Below are 20,520 nucleotides of genomic sequence, written 5' to 3'. Positions count from 1 at the left end.
TTTAAAGGTGATACAGAAAGGAAAACCGGCAAGATAGGCTTCAGTATTCAGATCATACATTTCATGATAACAGCTGCACAATGAAAGAATGTGTCTGATCATCCATTTCCTTGATTTCATTTTTTCTAGATCTCTGAGTATGTACATTTTGCTGCTGTTGTCTTAAGTACAGACTGTGTTTGAACTGAAGACTATATTCTAAGAAGTGAAAGCAACATGACTTTGCCAGCTGGTTTTTTAACTATTCTGTTTTGAGGCATTTGACATTTAGAATTGTAATTAATAATAGCTATAATGGGGTTTTTGGACAATTATTTGACGAGAGAGTGGATTCACATTGCAGTCACAATGTAGACACCCTATGATCGACACTCACACCTGCCACAAGCTGGCTGTGTCTGCAATCGCATACTATTCATACTATTTATACTATTTATACTATCACGTCACATTGATTATGTGGTACGTATGCAATATAGTGTTTGAATATTGAATGAACTGATGTATATTGTTGAATTCTATTTACGGACTGATGTTCGCTGTAGCTTGATGCTAGCTTATCAGCACAGTGTGCCCCTGCAGACATTATTCATGGCAAGTTGCGATGTAAGACTATCGTTATCGGTGTTTGTCTCATGTTTAGCAGCTTTACTGCAGAAAGTCACCTAGCCCACGCTACAGCACTGTGTTCCTTACAGTGCTGTAGCACCCAGAGACCATTGGATGACACCAAAGCACACCATAGCAAAATCCTACATACTGTTGCTTTAATAGTCTGACAGCTCATTTGAATTGATGCGCAATGAATCTCCAGATATGTTGGGTTGAATCCCACCTCAGCCCTTTGCTGCAAGTCGCACCCCACTCTCATCTCCAAACATTTTCTGTCTCTCTTCAGCTGTCCTACCAATAAAGGCAAGAAACAAATAGCGATCAAGGTAATTTACTATGTGAGGGGAAACTAACTATGTGAAAATATTTACAGAGCAAATTAATCAAGTAAGAAATAAACAGATTTCCTTATAGACTTCTATACAACATGCGTTCGACTTGTGGCGATGTATGGCAAGCCCTTTTAACATCAAACCAGTCTGGCTGACAAGTAACGATTTAGTTTTTTACTAGTGGATTTTGACATGTTAAAATGTTAATTCAAGATATCTGTAAAATCATTTTCTACATGTCGAAATGTAATTTGGACAAGTTCAAATTGATTTGCAGATATCAGTAATTACTTTTTCACTAGTAAGAATAATCATTACTGACATCGACAATTCAATTTCCACATGTTGAAAAGGGATTGTTACTAGTGGAAATGTAATTTCCCATTACAGATATCAACAATTATCAAACCATTTCAGATATGTGTAATTGCAGATATCTACAATGATATTTTTACATTTTTACCTTTTTGATATTAATAATTCCAGTTTGACTAGTTAAAATGGAAATTGTAGCTATATCTAATTACAGATTTCAAGTCTTGATATTTGTAATTATATTCTTACGGTAACAATTCCAGTTCAAGATATTGTAATTGTAATTTTGACTAGTAAGAATTGCATTTTAGATATCTAGAATTAATTTATGATATCTGTAATGTTAGAACAATTGTTGATATCATAAATTAACTTTGTCACTAGTAAGAATTTACTGTTGATATCAAGAATGAACATTTTTAATAGTGAGATTGGAGTTGTGGATATCATGAATTAGAGTCGTGACATGTCAAAATGTCATTATGCATATGTCGACTTTTAATTACAACATGTAAAAAATTAAATTACAGATATCTGTAATTCAATTTGAATAGAAGTCAATGGCACAAGTTGACTAGTTACAGATATCTACAATTAACATTTCCATTAGTAAGAAATGATTTGTAGATATCTTTAATTAGAAATGTTACAAGTGAAAATAACTTTGTGGATATGTCGGCTTGGAATTTTTACATTTTTAAAAGCAATTATTGATATCTACAATTGCTATTACCGCTAATTCTTTAATGTTAAAAGGGATTGCCATACGAGATGCCCCTTGCTGGTCAAGAAAGACTTAACTTTTGAAATTAAAAGGTTCACTTATGTTCACTTTTTGTATGCAGCTGTTGTATGGGGAGAGAAAGGACATAGTACTGTTTCATTATTTTTTAAATCCTGACAACAGGTTAAAGTGAAAGAGCAGTTTTAGGCAAAGGGGTCATCGCAGGATAAAAAAGAAAACTCCAGGGAAAGGGGATGCCTAAAGTGTGAGGCAGTAATGGCTCGACTGCAGGAGAAGTTGACAGGCAATGTAAGAAGTTTCCCCATGCTGCAGCGTCAATCCCAGAACCTAATGTCTAATTCATACTGTGCACATTAGGAGGAGGAGGAGGAGGGAGTCATGACTGACTGACAGCGGTGCAGAGAGCAGGCGTCTTCAGCGAGTCTCAAACCCTCGACCCCTGTATGTGTGTGGCTGTGTTAATATCGCAGGTCCGGCTGTATCACACCTGCCCTCACACCTGACACGTTTGGTGCTTCATCTAACACTTTGGCTCTGTGGTAAAAATGATGGACTGCTTCTCAAACTCAATCTGTCTTGAGTCTGGCTGGTAAACAGGACGTTCAGCTCCAAATATACTTTAAAAAATGCACTCTAAGAAGTATCTTGTTAACTGTGCTCACTGGCCACATCTCAAAAAGATAATAGTTCACCTCCTTGTCTTGTCAAGTGGGTTAAACTGTGTGTAATAATTATATCAATGACTGATCAAGTGATCAATAACGGACATGTTTAGCTGTGCTTTCATGCTACAACTTACAGAATAAAGTTGTTCTTGTATGAAACCTTACAGTACAGTGAAGGCAAAATAAGCTTAAAGGATTAGTTGTTTTTTTAATAGTGTTGTATGAGGTAAGTGTACTATGTACAGTAGATAACAGTCAGCACGGTCCCCATAAGAGAAGCCAGAGTTGTTGTACAGAAACTAAGCTTTGTACCGCCACAGACAGGTTCATGACTTGCCTTAGCCTCTTAAAAGAGTCATATATTTAAAAAAAACAAAAAACTTTAAAAAAAACAGCTGGGCTTTTAAGTATTTTCACTGCTTCACCTTGATGTCAGGCATCATAAAATATCACCTTATACATGACTTCCAAGAACATACACTCAATGTGTTTATTGGGACAGCGTTTGCTTAACTTCAGCCTGCTTCTTCAAACAGGTGCTTATATATACTGTATATATATAACATGGAAGTGAGTCAGTGTTTTCAAACAAAAAAAATCTGTTCCTGCTGCCTGCTTTTCTTGTGTCTTTCAACTGTCAAGTTTAACACCCACTGCAACTCAATTCACTGCTGTGGAAATGCAAGCCTCTTTCTGTAGTCTTCTTTATCTTACTTAATCTGACACCTGGAGTTTAAGAATTTAAATACCTTTACAGAAATGATCACTCTTGTTGATGTATTGTCAGGTCTGCTTTTATACAAAGGCATTATTTTTTTTATTTTAGTTTGTTTCTTGACCAGACACGCAGAGCTTTAATGTCTCTTATGTTGATGTTGGCAAACAAGTTTTTTGTTTTTAAGTTTCATAAGCAGAGGCTTTGGCTGTGTCCATGTTGATGTAGATTTAGAAAAAGGCCAATGCAGTCATTTAGAACGGTGAACAGTCAGTTTATCAGAACTACTGTTTTCAGTGGTTAGGATTTGTTTGCCCCCAGCTGACAATCAGAATCAAGTATTGACAATGGTATCAAATGTTTACCATTCAATCGGTTCCTGATCAGCATATTTGACAACCCATAGCTAGCACACCTCCAGGCTGATTTATAGGCTGCTGTTTGAAATTATCACAAGTTATTCCCTTTCACAAATCTGTAGCTAAACACTCTCCCTGAGCAGCGCCTCAGTTTCATGCTCTGGATTGGAATTATGTTAGATTATATCCTCAATCAATTCAAATGAGAGTTATTCAAAAATGTCAATTCATGCAACCGATATTGCAGTGGATTAATTGGATGGATTACATGGATGGGATGTAAGCCTATTTAGAATCTATATATCCCAAGCAACTCAGCTGAGAATAGATCTGCAAACACACACATATGAGTCTGGTTTATGAGCATAAATCCTCACAGTTCTGTGTTCAAGCTGCCATTTTATATCTGAAACTTAAATGTAGGATTAAAGAGCTGCCTTTCAGTTTCGCCTTGAGGGGGTTTTATTTACATTATGTATCTTGATAATTCAGGTTAAAAGTTATACCCTCATCTATACCTTATGTAGCCTATAGGCTATACCTTCCAGATACACCATTAGGCTTTAAATTTGATCATGTTAGTTTCAGCATCCTTTGCACTCCTCATCACTGCCTCACTGTCTTTTGAGTGTTATCTTTGTAATGAGTCACCAAACATAATGTATGCATTCTGAAAGTTAAAAACAGGCCTACAGACATCCTTCACCCAAATCGTAATTTTTTTATTTTAGAATCTTAAATGCTGTTCACATCACTGCACGTTTTCAAAGGTCTGCATGTGTAGGCTACTTTATTCTAACCTAAGAGTGCTCTTGAGGTGAATTTTAAGGTCTCATCGTCTCCACTCTGCCCACGCCCTCTTTGGCCACATATGGCAAACTGACGTCCACAAAGGCATACTTTACAGCCGGGAATCACAACCACATGCGACTCTTAGCAATCCTGCCTAACAGAGCGGAAAGACAGAGACAGATGGAGAAATAAACAGAGAATGAGGGGAAGAAAATGAGGAGAATAATAAGTGTATAGACTTTGGAGGGTTTATTCAGAGAGAGAGGGGAGGAAAAGTGTAATAACGCATGGGTGGGTGTCAAATTTGATCCAGCTCACTGGACTTCTAATTTAAGATGCGACTCAACTGGAAAAAAATTAATATAACACTGTAGATGGTTGGCGGAGCGGTCCGTCAGTCATGCCAATCCGGAGTAGAGGGCGGGACTCTCTGCCCCCGTTGCTGCATGAGGGCACGGAACAGCTGTCGTGGACTCACTCCGCGTTTCGCTCCTTTGAAGAAGCAGTTTGTTCAGTAAAATGCTGAGCTTAAATGTTGCTTTTCGTCCTTCTGATGGGAATTAACCTTACACGTTGAGTTTTTTTGGAGTATGTTTGTGAGTTGCCCCCCGCCTGTTGTCTGAAGGACGAGCGCTGTTCGCGGTGCTGAAAGCTGCAGAGGTTTTCGCGCCTCTGGAGAGAGATGAGGAGGAAGAAGCTCTCTGTGGCGGGCTTTATACTCGCCTGGAAAGTTGCTCTGTTCCTCAGGTAAGCTTCATATAACAATATATAATGTCTTTTCTTATCTTACTTTGTCTATTTATGTTTTATATTTATATTTACTTTTTATTTGTATTAATATTATAGTTTTTTTTAAATCCTTTAACCACTTGTTTCTATTTCTTTTACTGCTCTTACCTTCTTATTGCTGTTCTCTTTTGATTTGCTTTTAGCTCTTTTAGTTTCTTACATCTTTTTAAATCTTTGGTCCTCTTGGTCTCAGTTAGTGTGGTTGGGTTCTTATGATGGTTCTTGTGATGGTTCTTGTGTTGCCTGGGTTCTTATGATGGTTCTTATGATGGTTCTTGTGATGGTTCTTATGATGGTTCTTGTGATGGTTCTTATGATGGTTCTTATGATGGTTCTTGTGATGGTTCTTGTGATGGTTCTTATGATGGTTCTTGTGATGGTTCTTGTGATGGTTCTTGTGATGGTTCTTGTGATGTTCTTATGATGGTTCTTATGATGGTTCTTATAATGGTTCTTGTGATGGTTCTTATGATGGTTCTTGTGATGGTTCTTGTGATGGTTCTTATGATGGTTCTTGTGTTGCCTGATGGTTCTTGTGATGGTTCTTGTGATGGTTCTTATGATGGTTCTTGTGTTGCCTGATGGTTCTTGTGATGGTTCTTGTGATGGTTCTTATAATGGTTCTTGTGATGGTTCTTATGATGGTTCTTATGATGGTTCTCGTGATGTTCTTGTGATGGTTCTTATGATGGTTCTTATGATGGTTCTCGTGATGTTCTTGTGATGGTTCTTATAATGGTTCTTATGATGGTTCTTATGATGCTTCTTATAATGGTTCTTGTGTTGCCTGATGGTTCTTATGATGGTTCTTGTGATGGTTCTTGTGATGGTTCTTATGATGGTTCTTGTGTTGCCTGATGGTTCTTGTGATGGTTCTTGTGATGGTTCTTATGATGGTTCTTGTGTTGCCTGATGGTTCTTGTGATGGTTCTTGTGATGGTTCTTATAATGGTTCTTGTGATGGTTCTTATGATGGTTCTTATGATGGTTCTCGTGATGTTCTTGTGATGGTTCTTATGATGGTTCTTATGATGGTTCTCGTGATGTTCTTGTGATGGTTCTTATAATGGTTCTTATGATGGTTCTTATGATGCTTCTTATAATGGTTCTTGTGTTGCCTGATGGTTCTTATGATGGTTCTTGTGATGGTTCTTGTGATGGTTCTTATGATGGTTCTTGTGTTGCCTGATGGTTCTTGTGATGGTTCTTATGATGGTTCTTGTGTTGCCTGGGTTCTTATGATGGTTCTTGTGATGGTTCTTGTGATGGTTCTTGTGTTGCCTGATGGTTCTTGTGATGGTTCTTATGATGGTTCTTGTGTTGCCTGGGTTCTTATGATGGTTCTTGTGATGGTTCTTATGATGGTTCTTGTGTTGCCTGATGGTTCTTATAATGGTTCTTATGATGGTTCTTATGATGGTTCTTGTGATGGTCAGGTTATATATGTCTGTTGTGTATCGTGCACTTTGGGTTCTTTTCTGTTGAATTGTATTTAATTATTTTTAGTATTTTGCATTTGTTTTGTTCTTGCTGTTGTTTATGTTCTTCTGTGTTTGGTTTAGTTTGCTTTGTTCTTGTTTGTCAAAGCACTTTGTAAACCTGTGTTTTTAAAAGGTGCTATAGAAATAAAGTTATTATTATTATTATTATTATTATTATTATAACCTGTCCTGCCTGAATGCCAATAACCCTGTGGATAGACATATGAAGAAAATGATAGAATGGTGGACTTTTGAAATTATATTCAGTAAGATACTTTACCTTTGTGAAGAAAACTTGTTACAGATTGATTTGAAATAGCTTTTGGTTTCATCATTTCATTTAATGTAATAGACCTATAGGCTACCTGGTGCAGGGGCAGTATCCTAACTCATAGGCTATTCTCACTGTTGATATTATCATAGGCTACATTATGCTCCATACAGATATAGTGGTGCCTGCACTTAGCAAGGCAATCTCTAAATCAAATGTATATTTTTAAATGTTTGATAGAAATGTTTTTTTTTTAATCTTGGTCAAGTTATGCATATTTTATTAAATGTTTCACTCAAAAGAAGTAGGCCTATATTTTTATTATTTATTTTATTGTTTGAAATGTCGATAGCCTACCACATGTCAATCTCAATATAGGCTATGTTCACTTCAATAGGCTGACATGTATCCTCTAAGTCCTCCTTAAATCAAGGAGTTTTGGGTTTAATGTCAATATTGAACCTTTTTTTGACACAAAAATGTCACTGTGCTCTTTGTCTGGTTGTTTATTTGTCTGTATGGGTGTTGGACTGGTTTGCTGCAGAGAGAAATATGTGACCTTGTTTAAAAGTGTTGATCGCTGTTCTGAAGGTTAGTTGCAGAAATCGTTAAAAATGCTTTTTTTGGACCATTTCTGCCTTTCATGGAAAGCCTATAGGACAGCTGAAGAGAGGCAGGAAGTGTTGGGAGCAGAGGGAGGTGATGACGTGCAGCAAAGGGCCTATGGGCCGGATTTGAACCCACTGTTGTTTCAATGAGGACTATTACCTCAGGACAGGAAACATGCTTCCAACTGAAAATCATTACAGGAATTTTATAGACTATCTTTAAAGAAAGGGAGAAATTAATCGACGTGTCATAAAGGGAAAGGGGAGTCTGGCAGATGTAAAGTTGCTTAAATCCACCTGTTGTTTAACCATTCTCAGCATACGGTTGTTGTGAGAGAATATTTTCTTAAAAATAAGTTAAGAAATGTATTTTATTTGTAGATAAAGAAAGTTTAGAAAGAGACAGACCTTGGCAATCCTTTTCTTATTTCATGTGAAGTCAACTTGAACTACTGTCGAAAACACTTCAGAGAAAAACTTAACTCACCATCAGTGTGAGCCCTGAGCCTGTTTTCCTGATTTTCACCACAAAATACAAATGGCAATCACATTCACCCTACTGTTTCACACTGGGTGTTTGCGCCCCTATCCAAATGACCCAGGGCCAGGTGGGGTCTCCTGCTGTATTGGGACTAGAAGGAATAATATCTATTGGACCTAGAGGAATTACAACTGTGCTATATTCCATCCCACATGTTTCAAATCTTGGCTCATGACATTTTTTTTTTCTTTTAAAGATTTTAATAGAGAGTTAGGACAGTGGATAGAGCTGGAAATCAGAGAGAGAGAGAGAGTGGGGAATGACATGCACGAAAGGAGCCACAGGCTGGATTCGAACCCGGGCCGCCCACTTGGAAGACTACAGCCTCTGTACATGGGGCTCACGCACTTAACACTGCGCCACCAGCGCCCCAGCTCACGACATTTTAATGTTAGCCCCAAAATCAGCAACACATCCTGAAATAATAATTGTTTATTTCCATTTAAATTTGACAAACATTACTGTATTTATTTATTTCAGACTTTCTAAAAGTAAAACACACGTGGATTCCCAAAAGTTTGAGCAAGCTTTAGCATAAAAAGCAGCTGAAAAGATCAAAGCCACAGTAAATCTTCTTAGGGAGTCATGGATGGATTCAAAGACAAAATTTAACAGGCTTAAAGTCTGTCATTCCACCGGAACTGGACTGGAGCTTTTTTTTGCTTGTCATTTCTGTATAATTCTGAAAGTCTTTGTTTCTCCCTCTTTCTTTACATTTATGGTCCTTCTATTTCTTGATTTCTTGTCTGAATGCAGAGGGGCTTTATCTATATATATTCACTGGTGGTCATATCATAATACAACAGTGACTGGACAGCAATTAAGGCCATTACAACTGTATGTTTGTGTGTGTATGTGTGTCATCTTAATCTCTTGTTCTATTACTTCCTCTTCTTTAGTCTTCAGATAAAACCAAAAAAGCTCACTTGAGTTTTGTTTTTTACCTGAAGCCCGACCTACCTGACGTCATTAAAAAGAAAAATGGCAGTAAAGGTATGCCAAATGATCATAGCCTCAAACATTTAACATCCTATCATGGACATTCTAAAAAAAAATAATAAAAAGGAGCTGTACATTTCTGAGAAAGAACTCAATATATTTGAGATATTAATTTTTTACCAGAAATAAAACTCTAGTTTGTACTGCAGAAAAGCTATCTGCACCTCTCTGAAACCCCTTCATCTTTTTACAGGTCACGAACAGGTCTTTTTGTTATGTATATTTTTTTAATTCTTATGATTATTCATTTGGTGACAGCTGCCGACCTTCTCTAAAATTTTAAGTGTTTTTATAAAATATGAACGAGGAAGCAAATGTGTAACAACTAAACTAATGTTCTTTCATCTACCGTAATCTAAACTCTGATGATTCTGATTTTAAAGGTATAACCAGCTTTATAATCATCCACTTTGGAGAAAATCCTGTTTGCATGAAATTGAGAGAGGTATTTTATTTAGAAAGTTCTTTTTTATTTAGTTGTTGCATAATGCAGCACATGCATTAACAGAAACAGATCTGTCGCTCTTGAATGTTTTAGTATTTGCTTCTGTCCCCTCGCCTCTCTCCATGACAAGCCTTCCTGAGCCTCTGGCCTCAATTTTAGGTATTCCAGTCTGTGTTTTCTGATGTGCTAAATACTGCTTCAGAGTCATCACTGCCCACAATAAAACCTTCTGGGCAAACACTAAGTACTTCCAAAGAAAAAGAGAAATGAAAACACAAAACATAAAGTGGACTTGATTCAATCCAAGATATTTCAATCTTTTCCACAGAGACAGGAAGAGAGTATGCATGGCTGAATAACAATGATGGTAATAATGGCCTAAACACTTCAATTAAAAATGATAAATATTGTAGAGCCAAAGTGTGTCATGTAGAATCATTTTAGTTGTTGGCTAAGTAAACCATCAAAACAATTAAATGAATTAGCTTCCTCTCGACTCTGTGCTGTTATCAAAGTTGAGCTAGTCATCTAACTGGACTCCTCTGTTCTCACTTTGAATAATAGATAAGCTTCTCAGTTGTTGTCTTGTTTTGTCTTCATCCACCTTTGAAATGTCCTCCATCATTTTCACAATTTTCTCACTATGGACAAGTTTATTTATTTCAAATTAATATCACAAAAGAAAAAAAAACATGGGAAATGTACAAGCATGTTTGTGGGTGAGGTAGAAACCTGTAAATGTGCATGAAAACCAAACCCACATGACATTTTAAAGAAAATACAAAACATACAGAATCACATTCAGCCTAAATATCAGAGTGCAAAAACTGCAGAATTTAAGTTAAAATATTAAAAAAAGAAGCAAGAGTAATTACAATTCTGCAAAGAACAAATCCCCAATCGTTTTAAATGGTTTATAAATGTGGCACCAAGATAAATGTTTTGACAATATAGGGCATTTTAATTCACTTTATTTATGGGCAACAACATATGTCAACAACACCCCTTTCTTTCGAAAAAACAAAACATGATCCACACTTTAAAAAGTCCTCAGGCTGCAGATTCTTTTATCTTATTATTAGCGGAGCAGGATCACTGCATCACATACATAAGAGCAACAGACCTGCCAGAGTAGGCTTTAATCCCTCAGTGCATGAAGTCTGTATTTATCTCATGTTGCTCTTAGCTGGACTAATTCGATAATCCAGTTAAAGATGATGTATAGCATAAACAGAGAGTGAGATAAATGAGGTATACATTCACCAGCATCAAGTCAAACATGCTAAACATGCAAACATATGACATTGACTGGCATAATCTCTCAGAGAAAAACAGAAACTGCAAATAGCAGTTGAAAAGCACATTTTTTATGCAACAGCTTCATCCAGTTTAACCTTAAATGAACATAATTTTCTTACTTTCCCTCATACATGGCATTTATACAGGGGAGATTAAGCCTTATATTAAAATGATATTGTTTAAACTTTCTTAAACATACTCGAAAAGCATCTTGATATTTTTCCCAATTTTCTTTTTTGAGAGTCTCACAAAGAATCTATTTCAGTCTGAATAAAAACATTTTCATAACAAACCCAGGATCAAAAACTCTTTATTTACCATGTTAAATGTGTTTGAATATGGTAGAGCTTGTTGTTATTGTTATAGCTCCCTGGCTCAGTGTTCAGCAATAATAGTCCCATGCTCACTCCAGTACTAACCTAATATTTAATTTTGAATAGATTATTGAGTTACAAATGACTTTGCTGTCTGTATCAAAATTAGCAGTTAGCATACATATTCAATGTTAGCCCTAATTAATGAAACCAGTGTTTAATGGTGGCTGTGTGGTGGTAGCTATTGCTTTGCTTTTAAAAAGATAATAAACTCAGTCTGCCAACATACAAGCCATTAAATTAGCTTTTCTTTCTTTTTATCATTTACTAATTTTTATGCTGAATTAATGTATATTTCATATTACATCTCCTTGTATCACCACACCAAACAGCTGCTGCATCTCTAGCTGTTTTGAGGGAATTTCTCTGTTTATGGAAAAATAACTAAGACTTTGAATGCACCTCTTTTCTTTTCTGAGGACCACAAGAATTGGCCGCCAAGGTTTTCTTGGAAAGTGGGCCGCTAGTAAGATGTTCTGTCTTCCCTATTTGAAACAAGGCCAGTGAAACTTGTTTGTGTTTACAACAGCAGATGTAATTACCTCAACTGTTGAGGTAACTTAATCAGAATCCTTCATCAGTTTGTGAAATTTCAGAAATGTTGAATTAATTGGACAACAGGGAACATCTCTGTTCCCCACATTTCCAACTGTCCTTTCCAATAAAGGAAATATTCAAAATAACAGGCTTCACCTATGAAAAGAAATCTAATTTGATCTTCATAAATAATGACCGTTTCATCATAATTTCTGATGATAATATTTTATAAAAGAATGATCAGTCTATTGTTACAGCTAATACTACTTTTACCATTATTACTGACATTATGGCTATAAAGCTATCTTATTCATTGTTCTTAAACAGTTTTATAAACTAAGTTTCTGATTCATTTGGTCCACCTTATTAACGCTTTTGCAAAGTCGTAAGGCCACATCAGAGATGGATTCACAATGAGACAAAATCCTTGGGGAATTTGCAGGAAAAGTCCCTGCTGTGTTTACTGTCCTGTCTCATCTTGACTCAGGCTGGCTGATCGCATCACTGTTGACTGAGGTATTCTTTCACTCGCAAGTTAAATGCATGTTTTTTTTGGCAGGGTTAGTATGATGGCTGTCTTGAAGAAAATGAAAACACTCCTGTGAAAGTGATTTTTGTATTATTTAGAAATTACATTTTCAAGCTTGTTGGCTTGAACATGGCAAGGACAGCGATGTTTGAAGGCCCAGCAGATTTCAGTCTCAGCGGGATTCTTTGATGGCTGAATCGTAGTTTAGGAGATCAAAGCCAACATAAAAAGGTGTCTATCTGGAGTCTGGCCCAACACATGATGTAGCCATTTCATGTTCCTGATTGCTTGCCACGTATCCTTTGTTGTTGTTGAAGTTGAGGTCTCACCTCAGTCTCTCTCTTGATGCTTCTGCTTTGCTCCTTTGAGGCTATCTTCAAGTCTCAGCCTGACCTGACCCGGCAGGGCCCTGACCCCTTCATTCATCCAAGCTTTCATGTTTGAGAATTTATACAGTGTCTTTGGGATTGGTACATCCTCAATACATTTGCTGTTGTTTGATGTTTTTTCTTATAGATTGTCTCAAGAGCATCTCTGGACCATTGCTAGAATGCGCTCTCAATATGGTCCTGTGGATTTGCTGAAGCTGTCCACATTTTAACTGCTTTTTGTGATGGTTTAAGCAGCTGGGAGCAAGTTGGCAGAAAAAGCTGGGAAATGTGGGCAAGGCAGAGCTTTGTTTAGCTGCCAGAAATGTTGACGCATTCATAATCTGGGTTATTCCTTTATCTAGTGGGGGTATGGAGGCTAGTGGGATTCACAAGAAAATATACACAATGTACACGATCTCTTACCACTTCATTTGAACATGTTAAAAATTAGATGAAAATGCTTTTGATAGCAGTCATTACTAATGCATTGTGTGGTGTTGGCATGACGTGCATCTCATCCAAAAAAGATAGCGACAACTCGGATCCCAAGCTTCAGACTTCAAACAAATGATTGACATCAAGGTGGTTCAGTCCTGTTACACACAACTTGTGGTTGGAAATGTACGGCTCCATGTACCCTCGTCCGTCAACACCCAAAAGGCTGCGTTCTCTGTGCACAACTCGGAGAGTGCAGCCAGACAGCTGAAGGGCCGAGACAAAGGAATTCCTGCAGTTATTTTACAGATTAACCATTTAAAACACCTCAAACAAACACACATGTACGGTCATTTTTCTGAACCATCGAAACAGAGATTTTTTTTCTGAAAATCAACAGGATGTTTTAATGTTGTCTGGTGTCTAACTTGCTGTACCGCTCCTTCTTTTCTGTGGTAAATTGATTTGTCTTGCTCCGGCATTCGGCAAAAATAGAAACCTTGCATATCTGCCACGGAGGGCTCCAGACTGCCAAAGCTGAGACGCAGCGCAGTGGAGCCAGTGGAAGCACACACATTGAATAAAGTAAAAACCTTTCAGCTCCGCTGCCGTAACAGAGCAGAGACGGACAGAACATGCATCTGGTGGAATTTAGGCTTTAGTTTGTAATGTTTTAAATAAACCTCCATGAAACACAACTGATGCAAGAGATAGCCCTTTACATAGACAGCATGTCTGTGCTATCTCCAGGTGGTGAATTTGATTTATCTTATCTCTGCTCGACTCTTGAAACCTCAACAATAAGGATGTGGTATAGCTTCCTAGTTCTAACAAGATTCAATGTCATATTCGGGTGGATATGATTGTCCTGAGGGATTTGTCAGTAAAAATGGAATCCTTCTTTCCTGAGATTGTTTTGATTGGGGGCAAAGCCAGACTGAAGATTGAAGTGTAACAAGTTGACAGTTTTGTGTGACATCAGGCAAATGTACCAGATGGAATCAATCAAAATCTCAAATGTATGAATGCCACGATTGCATTAATGACCTCTATATAAAAAAAAAAACTACTCTGTACCCATTAGGTCAGAAAAATTTTGTGTGTGGGAGAGTAAGGGTGGGACAAAATATTCATATGAATATGTATTGCCCGGCCTAGTGATACAATTATAGACTCAGTGGTGCAAAATATGGACAATAATCCTGCACTTTATCTTTGACAAATAATTTTCTGTTCTCCATTAATTAGATATTTAGATGTTGCAATATTTAAATTATTGTAGAATCGCTGTATTGTGATACTGTTAAAGTGGACCACGGATCATACTGCACTGTATCGTATTGTGAGTGACTCTGTGATTGTGTGTGTCTGTCACTGCTTGTGTTTTAACAGTGCGTGACAAATATGAGCATGAGAACACTTGTTACAGCTGAAGGAAACATGTAGCTGAAAAGCACAGTTTAGTGGTGTTTTGTGTGTGTGTGTGTGTGTGTGTGTGTGTGTGTGTGTGTGTGTGTGTGTGTGTGTGTGTGTGTGTGTGTGTGTGTGTGTGTGTGTGTGTGTGTGTGTGTGTGTGTGTGTGTGTGTGTGTGTGTGTGTGTGTGTGTGTGGTAGTCTCCACACTAAGTGAACATTTGACTAAAGGCGGTAGTCGACCCCCGTCCCTGTCACTATGTGGAGTTGTCCTTGGCTTTAATGCCAAAATTACCCCAGGGGTAGCTGGGAAATGTAGTGCTTCTAAAATGCATTAATCCAGCATAAGTCTGAATGAGCACTACAGCTGTAAAGAGAAAATAGAAAACACAAATTAACACAAGGAAAATAACGAAGGCCGTAAGGACGTAAGGCCAGCGCTGCTTTCTCTCATAGTGTCTAAACCCTTCAAATAGCAGCAAGGTCTCAACTTGTCCAATTTGGTTGCAGTCAGCAACATAATTAATTGTATAACAGTACTAATCTGTGAAATCACATGGACATTCTTTATATATTTTCATGTGTTATTTAATGCTGTCTTTGGTGACAGAAGTAACGCAGTGATCAAATAATACATCATACACAGCAATAAATAAAGATTAACAAAAAGTCATTACTGATCCAGTAATGATTAAAGTTGTAAAGAAAAGGATTTTCAGCATTATAATTAATTAGCCTATTATTATTAATAAAACAAGAAATTGGCCTGAATGATCAAGGCTACAGACTAATGAACACAATGACAGCCCAGTATTCCTAGTTTTGCTGCTTGTTGGGAAAATGCTATCATAGTCTGAATTGGTAGCAGAGGCTACATTAAGTTTTAGCTTCAACTTTTTTTCGGTCTCGCTGGAGGGGGGGGCTCCTTCCTCTTGAATAACTCGCCGGTCATTCTTAATGTGACTGAAATGGCTCCATACTGCCGTCTTCATTCGTTTCTTCGATGGACACAACGCTTCGCTGCTGTGTTGCTATACTAAATGTTGCTAATTTAACGTAGCATGTGAGCACAGTATGTAAGGCTAGTGCACCACGTGTCCCTTTGTTTCATTTAATGCAGGCTGTGTCAAACTTAATGTACTGGCCCATTTCTTAAGCATGACAAGAGACACTAAGCTAAGTCTTCATGTTTGCATGTTTGAAACCCCCCAAATATCCTACAACCGTGGCATATTGTGCAGTAATACATCATGCAGGTTTTGCCTGGGAGAATGACCTGTGTTTAAGGTAAAAGGGAAAGAGCCTGCAGTGGATGATCCCACATTTCAAATCTTGACAGCAGAGGTTTGAGGGTTGGGTTATATCAGAGCACCAGCTGATGACTAAGCACTGCGTTGTCACTCACACAGAGGAACTTAAATGTTGATTCACTGGTGTGTGCCCTAATTAATTAAGACATGTTTTGGCGAGGAGAATACAGACATCCATTCATTATTAACACCCACTTCGGTTGTTGTTTGGCCGAGATTGAAACAAAAAAAGACACTATCCAGGCATAGAGGAGGTTGTTCCTGTGAGGGCTTGGTACAGAGGAACACTTTCACATCTGAAAGGCTGGAGATTGATTTTTGGTGTTTAAAGAACCTGCTTTTGTCTAAAGTAGCAATGCAATACTGAATAATTTGTCAACGTGCAATTAGAAGCAGCAGGAACAGCAGGCTATCAGTGAGACTGACACTGATGAGTGTGAGTCAAATGTTACAGTGGGAGAATGGCATCCCGTAGCATGGCACAGTTTGACAGTAGCATATTTTCATCTATAAAATGGAAATGAAGTTATATGTGGCTGTGTCGGGGTAAACTGGCATATCGACCGGAGCGATGTGTAACCACACTTAGCACAGGCATGAGCATATTAACCAGTAAGGACGACTGAAGGCTGATGTTGCTAACATTAGCAATGCTCAGCAAACCTATCATCATTTACAGACAGCTAAATTCAACCCACAATGCACTGCTTTTTGGTGCACTTCTCTTGTTTGGTCCGGAATCAGTTGTCACCTAAGGCAAACCAAACTGTGCACTTGTAAGTGAACCGAGACCCCTGTTTTTAAGCGGACCAGAGTTTGGTTCTTTGGTCTGCACCAGAGTTCGTTTCAAACAAACCAAACAAATGTCTTAGGTGTGAATGCATTTTAAGGTGCCAACAGAATTTCAGACATACCTATATACAGGAAGCTTTTTCAGGATAGAATATTTAAAAGTTCTGGTCAAGTTTGATGGTTTAGACCACTGCTGGTATTTTTTAAAAGTCACTGCTATGAGCACCAAACTAAATTCTCTCTTTTCGTTGTGGCAGATACAGTATTTCAGAGAAAAATATCAAATCCAATTCCAATTTGGTAGAACTTCCCCTCTGATGTAGCATTTCTATGACACTTCTTTGTAATACTGAATGTTTTGATGTTAGCATAAGCTGCCCTGTACAGACATTAGCATGTGCATGGTCATCAGTGCAGTGCGTCACAGTGACTCTCAGTCTGGTGTCTGTTTTCCTCCTGGAGCAACAGAGGCTCTTTCTTTTGTGAGCTTTTTTTGTCATCCTTTTGAAATCACAAGACTTTTTCTGTTTGATTTCCATTTTGTGGAGCTCAGAACTCACATCACTATCCGCATCAGTGACCATCGGCTGTCCTCTATTTCTTTTTGTTTAAAACACCATAGCTCAGGCCTCCAGACAAAGTAATCTCTTTTTCTACTTTCTTTAAAAAAAGAAAAAATCTTCTCCAAAGTTTTCACCAGCATTGTCACTGAAATTGTTGGCTTCAGGGCTTTTCAATTACTTTCAACATCTTGCTTTATGCCTTCAATATAGGAAGGCTTTGAAAAGTAAATTATTATTCTCACATCTTGCAGTGCAACTTGTTAAAAAAAAAAAAGAATCCCAATAAAACCTGTGAAACCATGGAGGGACTAATAGGTCCAACATCGATAGTCGTTAAAGTCATAAAAAATTAAAACGTATCCTGAAAGGTAAAATACACGTGTAGATATAAGCTTTATAAACTAAAGTTCACTCTAATGACAGGTGGATGTGTTGGTGATTAAAGACGGCTCCATGTCCAAACAATCCTGTATTACATTTAGCTCAGACTCATCCACATCCTGGGCTCATACACTACAATAATGGATTCTTGGATGGATATATGGATATACTTTCCTGCATGCTTGTTGCCGTGAGAGATACGGTGTTACATAATGGTTAAGATAAACCAAGGTCTCCCAGGCACACTCGGTACGACCAGATGCAAAAGGCCTATTCTATCTGTCTCTTCTTGTTGGCTTCATGAGGATGTTTCCTTGCATAATCTGAGAGCTAGTTATAAATAATTCTGTCAGCACTTTGGCTGAAACTCTCCCAAACAGGACTCTGCTCTTTAGCATCTTAGTTGTAGAGAGCAGGTGATATGGTTTTTATATGTTCAGATGAATGCTGATGTAGAATCCTCTGGAATTTGAGTCTGATATCTTGTTTTCTGCATCGCTGCACTCATTGTAAAAATTATTTCTGCTGTTTCCTGGAATCAGCTTTCTAATACAAATGGAAAATGTTATCTTAACCCAAATGTCAATATAGTATCAGTAAACCGTAAACAGTAAACTCATGATAAATGATGTAGAAGCCAGTAATATTCATGCTGTATGTTCATGCACAGCATCAGTTCTGTTGATAAAAAGAGCTCAGTGACATTGTTGTTTACTTAGTCTCTACTTGATTCTACTTGTTCAATGTTTCAGATAGATGCTTGATGTTTTTCAAGGTAGTTTTGAAACTTGGTTACCTTGAATGTTTGAGTCCAGTCTATCTGTGTAAAAATGTGTTATCTGATTGCTGTAATATTTGTCGTCCCTACCGTACCTTGTTTTCAAACTTTGTGTTGCAGGGTTTTTTTGGACAGTGGTCTGTATAACAAAGCAGGATTTACAGTCACTTAACAGAGCTCAGAGTTTTCTTTACTTTGAGGGTTGTTCACAGTGTTGCCAGCTCTTTGTGTAACCAGATGAAACCAGCCCATTGGCCCTTCAAAGCAAGCCCAAAAAACAGCCCAATGCCAGAATTCCAAATAAGCCCCTAAAACCTCTGCAACACCTTATGTATTGCCTTTCAAGTAAAAAAGTAATTCAATTATTGTCAAATGAATTGCAATAATGTATTATACCAGCACAGAAAGTAATGTTCTGTTTGATCTACTTCAAACACTCACATGTGTTGAGCAATTCACTTAAGCTGTTGGTCTGTTTGATTCTTTCACCTTTCTTTTCTTCCTCACTGCTAGACAACATAAATTATTTGTTATTTAATTACTATGCATTTAATTAATTGATTTTAACAGAAAACCCTTATAATGTTGCGTCACTGTAATTTTAAACCTTTACTAAAATCAATAAAGGTGTAGGAAGGTTGTTGTGGATGCCTTAGCTTCTTCCTTCGCTAGTTTTGATGGGAGTCAGATGCAGGATGGGCACTGGCGGCAGGTGGGACTGCGTCTGTGTGTGTGACGGTATGGTGGGATTGTGTGTGTGTGTGTGTGTATTTGGTTGTGTTAAAAAAATCCATGTGTACCTGCTTATCTGCTTGTCGATTCAGTTGAATTTGTGCGTTGTTTACTTAGGATATGGATTCTTTATTATTCATGTACTAAAATATGTCCACTCAACCTGTGGAAAAAAATCTACCTGTGGTAACATCTACAAAGTAGACCAATCCGTGGAATTATCAACCCTTATTGTTACTGCCTACTGACCAATCAATTCTCTTTATCCATGTGTCCTAAAACTCTGGGAGCAGATTGTCAGAAGTGACTCTGATTTGTACCAAACCAATTTATATCCTGATAATTTAGAGAACCTATCTATGGTTTTAAACAGGGAAGCAAGAGAGCGTTCTGGTTCTGTTTTAAAGACTAAAGTGTCATCTGCATAAAGCATCACTTTGTGACTACCACTGCCTGTTTGAACACTTGGAATGTCAGGATCTTTTTTTTTCTTCCACAAAGTCTTCATGATAGAAGTCCACTTAGTTTTATTACAAACAGCTTAACGAAACTGTGCAGGAGTGAAAGTAAACGATACAGATTCATATCGAATGTAACATAAAATCATCTTTCTCTGGTGGACGGACCAGTGTTAAGTATCAAATACTCTCTGCACTATAGTATTAAACAGGCTTGTATGAAGAGATAAAAGGGGGTCATAGTGTTTGGGTATGCTCAATCCCTTTTCATACTGTGATATAAAACTGTTACAGCAAAAATTCATAATATTCTCAGGCCGTATTGCCCACCACCACTCTGAGTTTTTGTAAAATATGACAATCTTTCGACGGCAGACTTGTTTATCTGTATAATTGGTCATGTGTTGTTATCACAGCTCCTTTATATGATCAGGCATATGGAAACTATATGCTTACTTTGATAACCAGCTTTGTGTGACCACTTAGCATGATCTCCTTTGAAAGGGGATAAATGAAGCCAGATTACCAAACTGCAGCTTGCCACTGCTCCCTATGCAAAGTGTCATGGGATAACTTTGGTTTTGAGAGTGAAAGTGTAGCTTGTGAATTCAGTGCTGTTATATAAAAGCAGCAGAACTGCCTTTACTAGTAACTATAGCAGCAGAGGAGCCAAACATGAAATGAAAGATATACATTGAATATATTCAGTTTGCCCCTTTAAATCCCATCTCCGTGAGAGAAGTGGCAGTTCTTGAACTCGTACAAAGCTCATCCATTATTGATAAGGATTGGTCGTTATTTTGTGTCTCTCTACATTGTATCCTGTTGTTCTCTCATGCTTTAAAGCAGAAGAGCCTAGGGGACAGAGCTGACAGAAAG

The 20,520-nt window shown here is 37.6% G+C and overlaps 1 protein-coding gene across 2 annotated transcripts in view; it reads left to right on the top strand.

The window, feature by feature from the left end:
* The first annotated feature begins 5,008 nt into the window (after positions 1–5,008).
* Positions 5,009–20,520, top strand: part of glra3 (glycine receptor, alpha 3) — a 60,201-nt gene continuing 44,689 nt past the window's right edge. For both annotated transcript variants that reach the window (XM_065950610.1, XM_029278403.2), the window contains exon 1: positions 5,009–5,282. In XM_065950610.1, coding sequence (XP_065806682.1) covers positions 5,218–5,282 — 65 coding nt within the window. In that variant the 5' untranslated portion in view covers positions 5,009–5,217. The remainder of the gene's footprint in view (positions 5,283–20,520) is intronic.

Source organism: Labrus bergylta, chromosome 1, assembly GCF_963930695.1.
Source record: "Labrus bergylta chromosome 1, fLabBer1.1, whole genome shotgun sequence".
Taxonomy (NCBI): Eukaryota; Metazoa; Chordata; class Actinopteri; order Labriformes; family Labridae; genus Labrus; species Labrus bergylta.
Note: the sequence above shows the minus strand (reverse complement) of the source record. Positions and strands in the feature narration are given on the sequence as shown.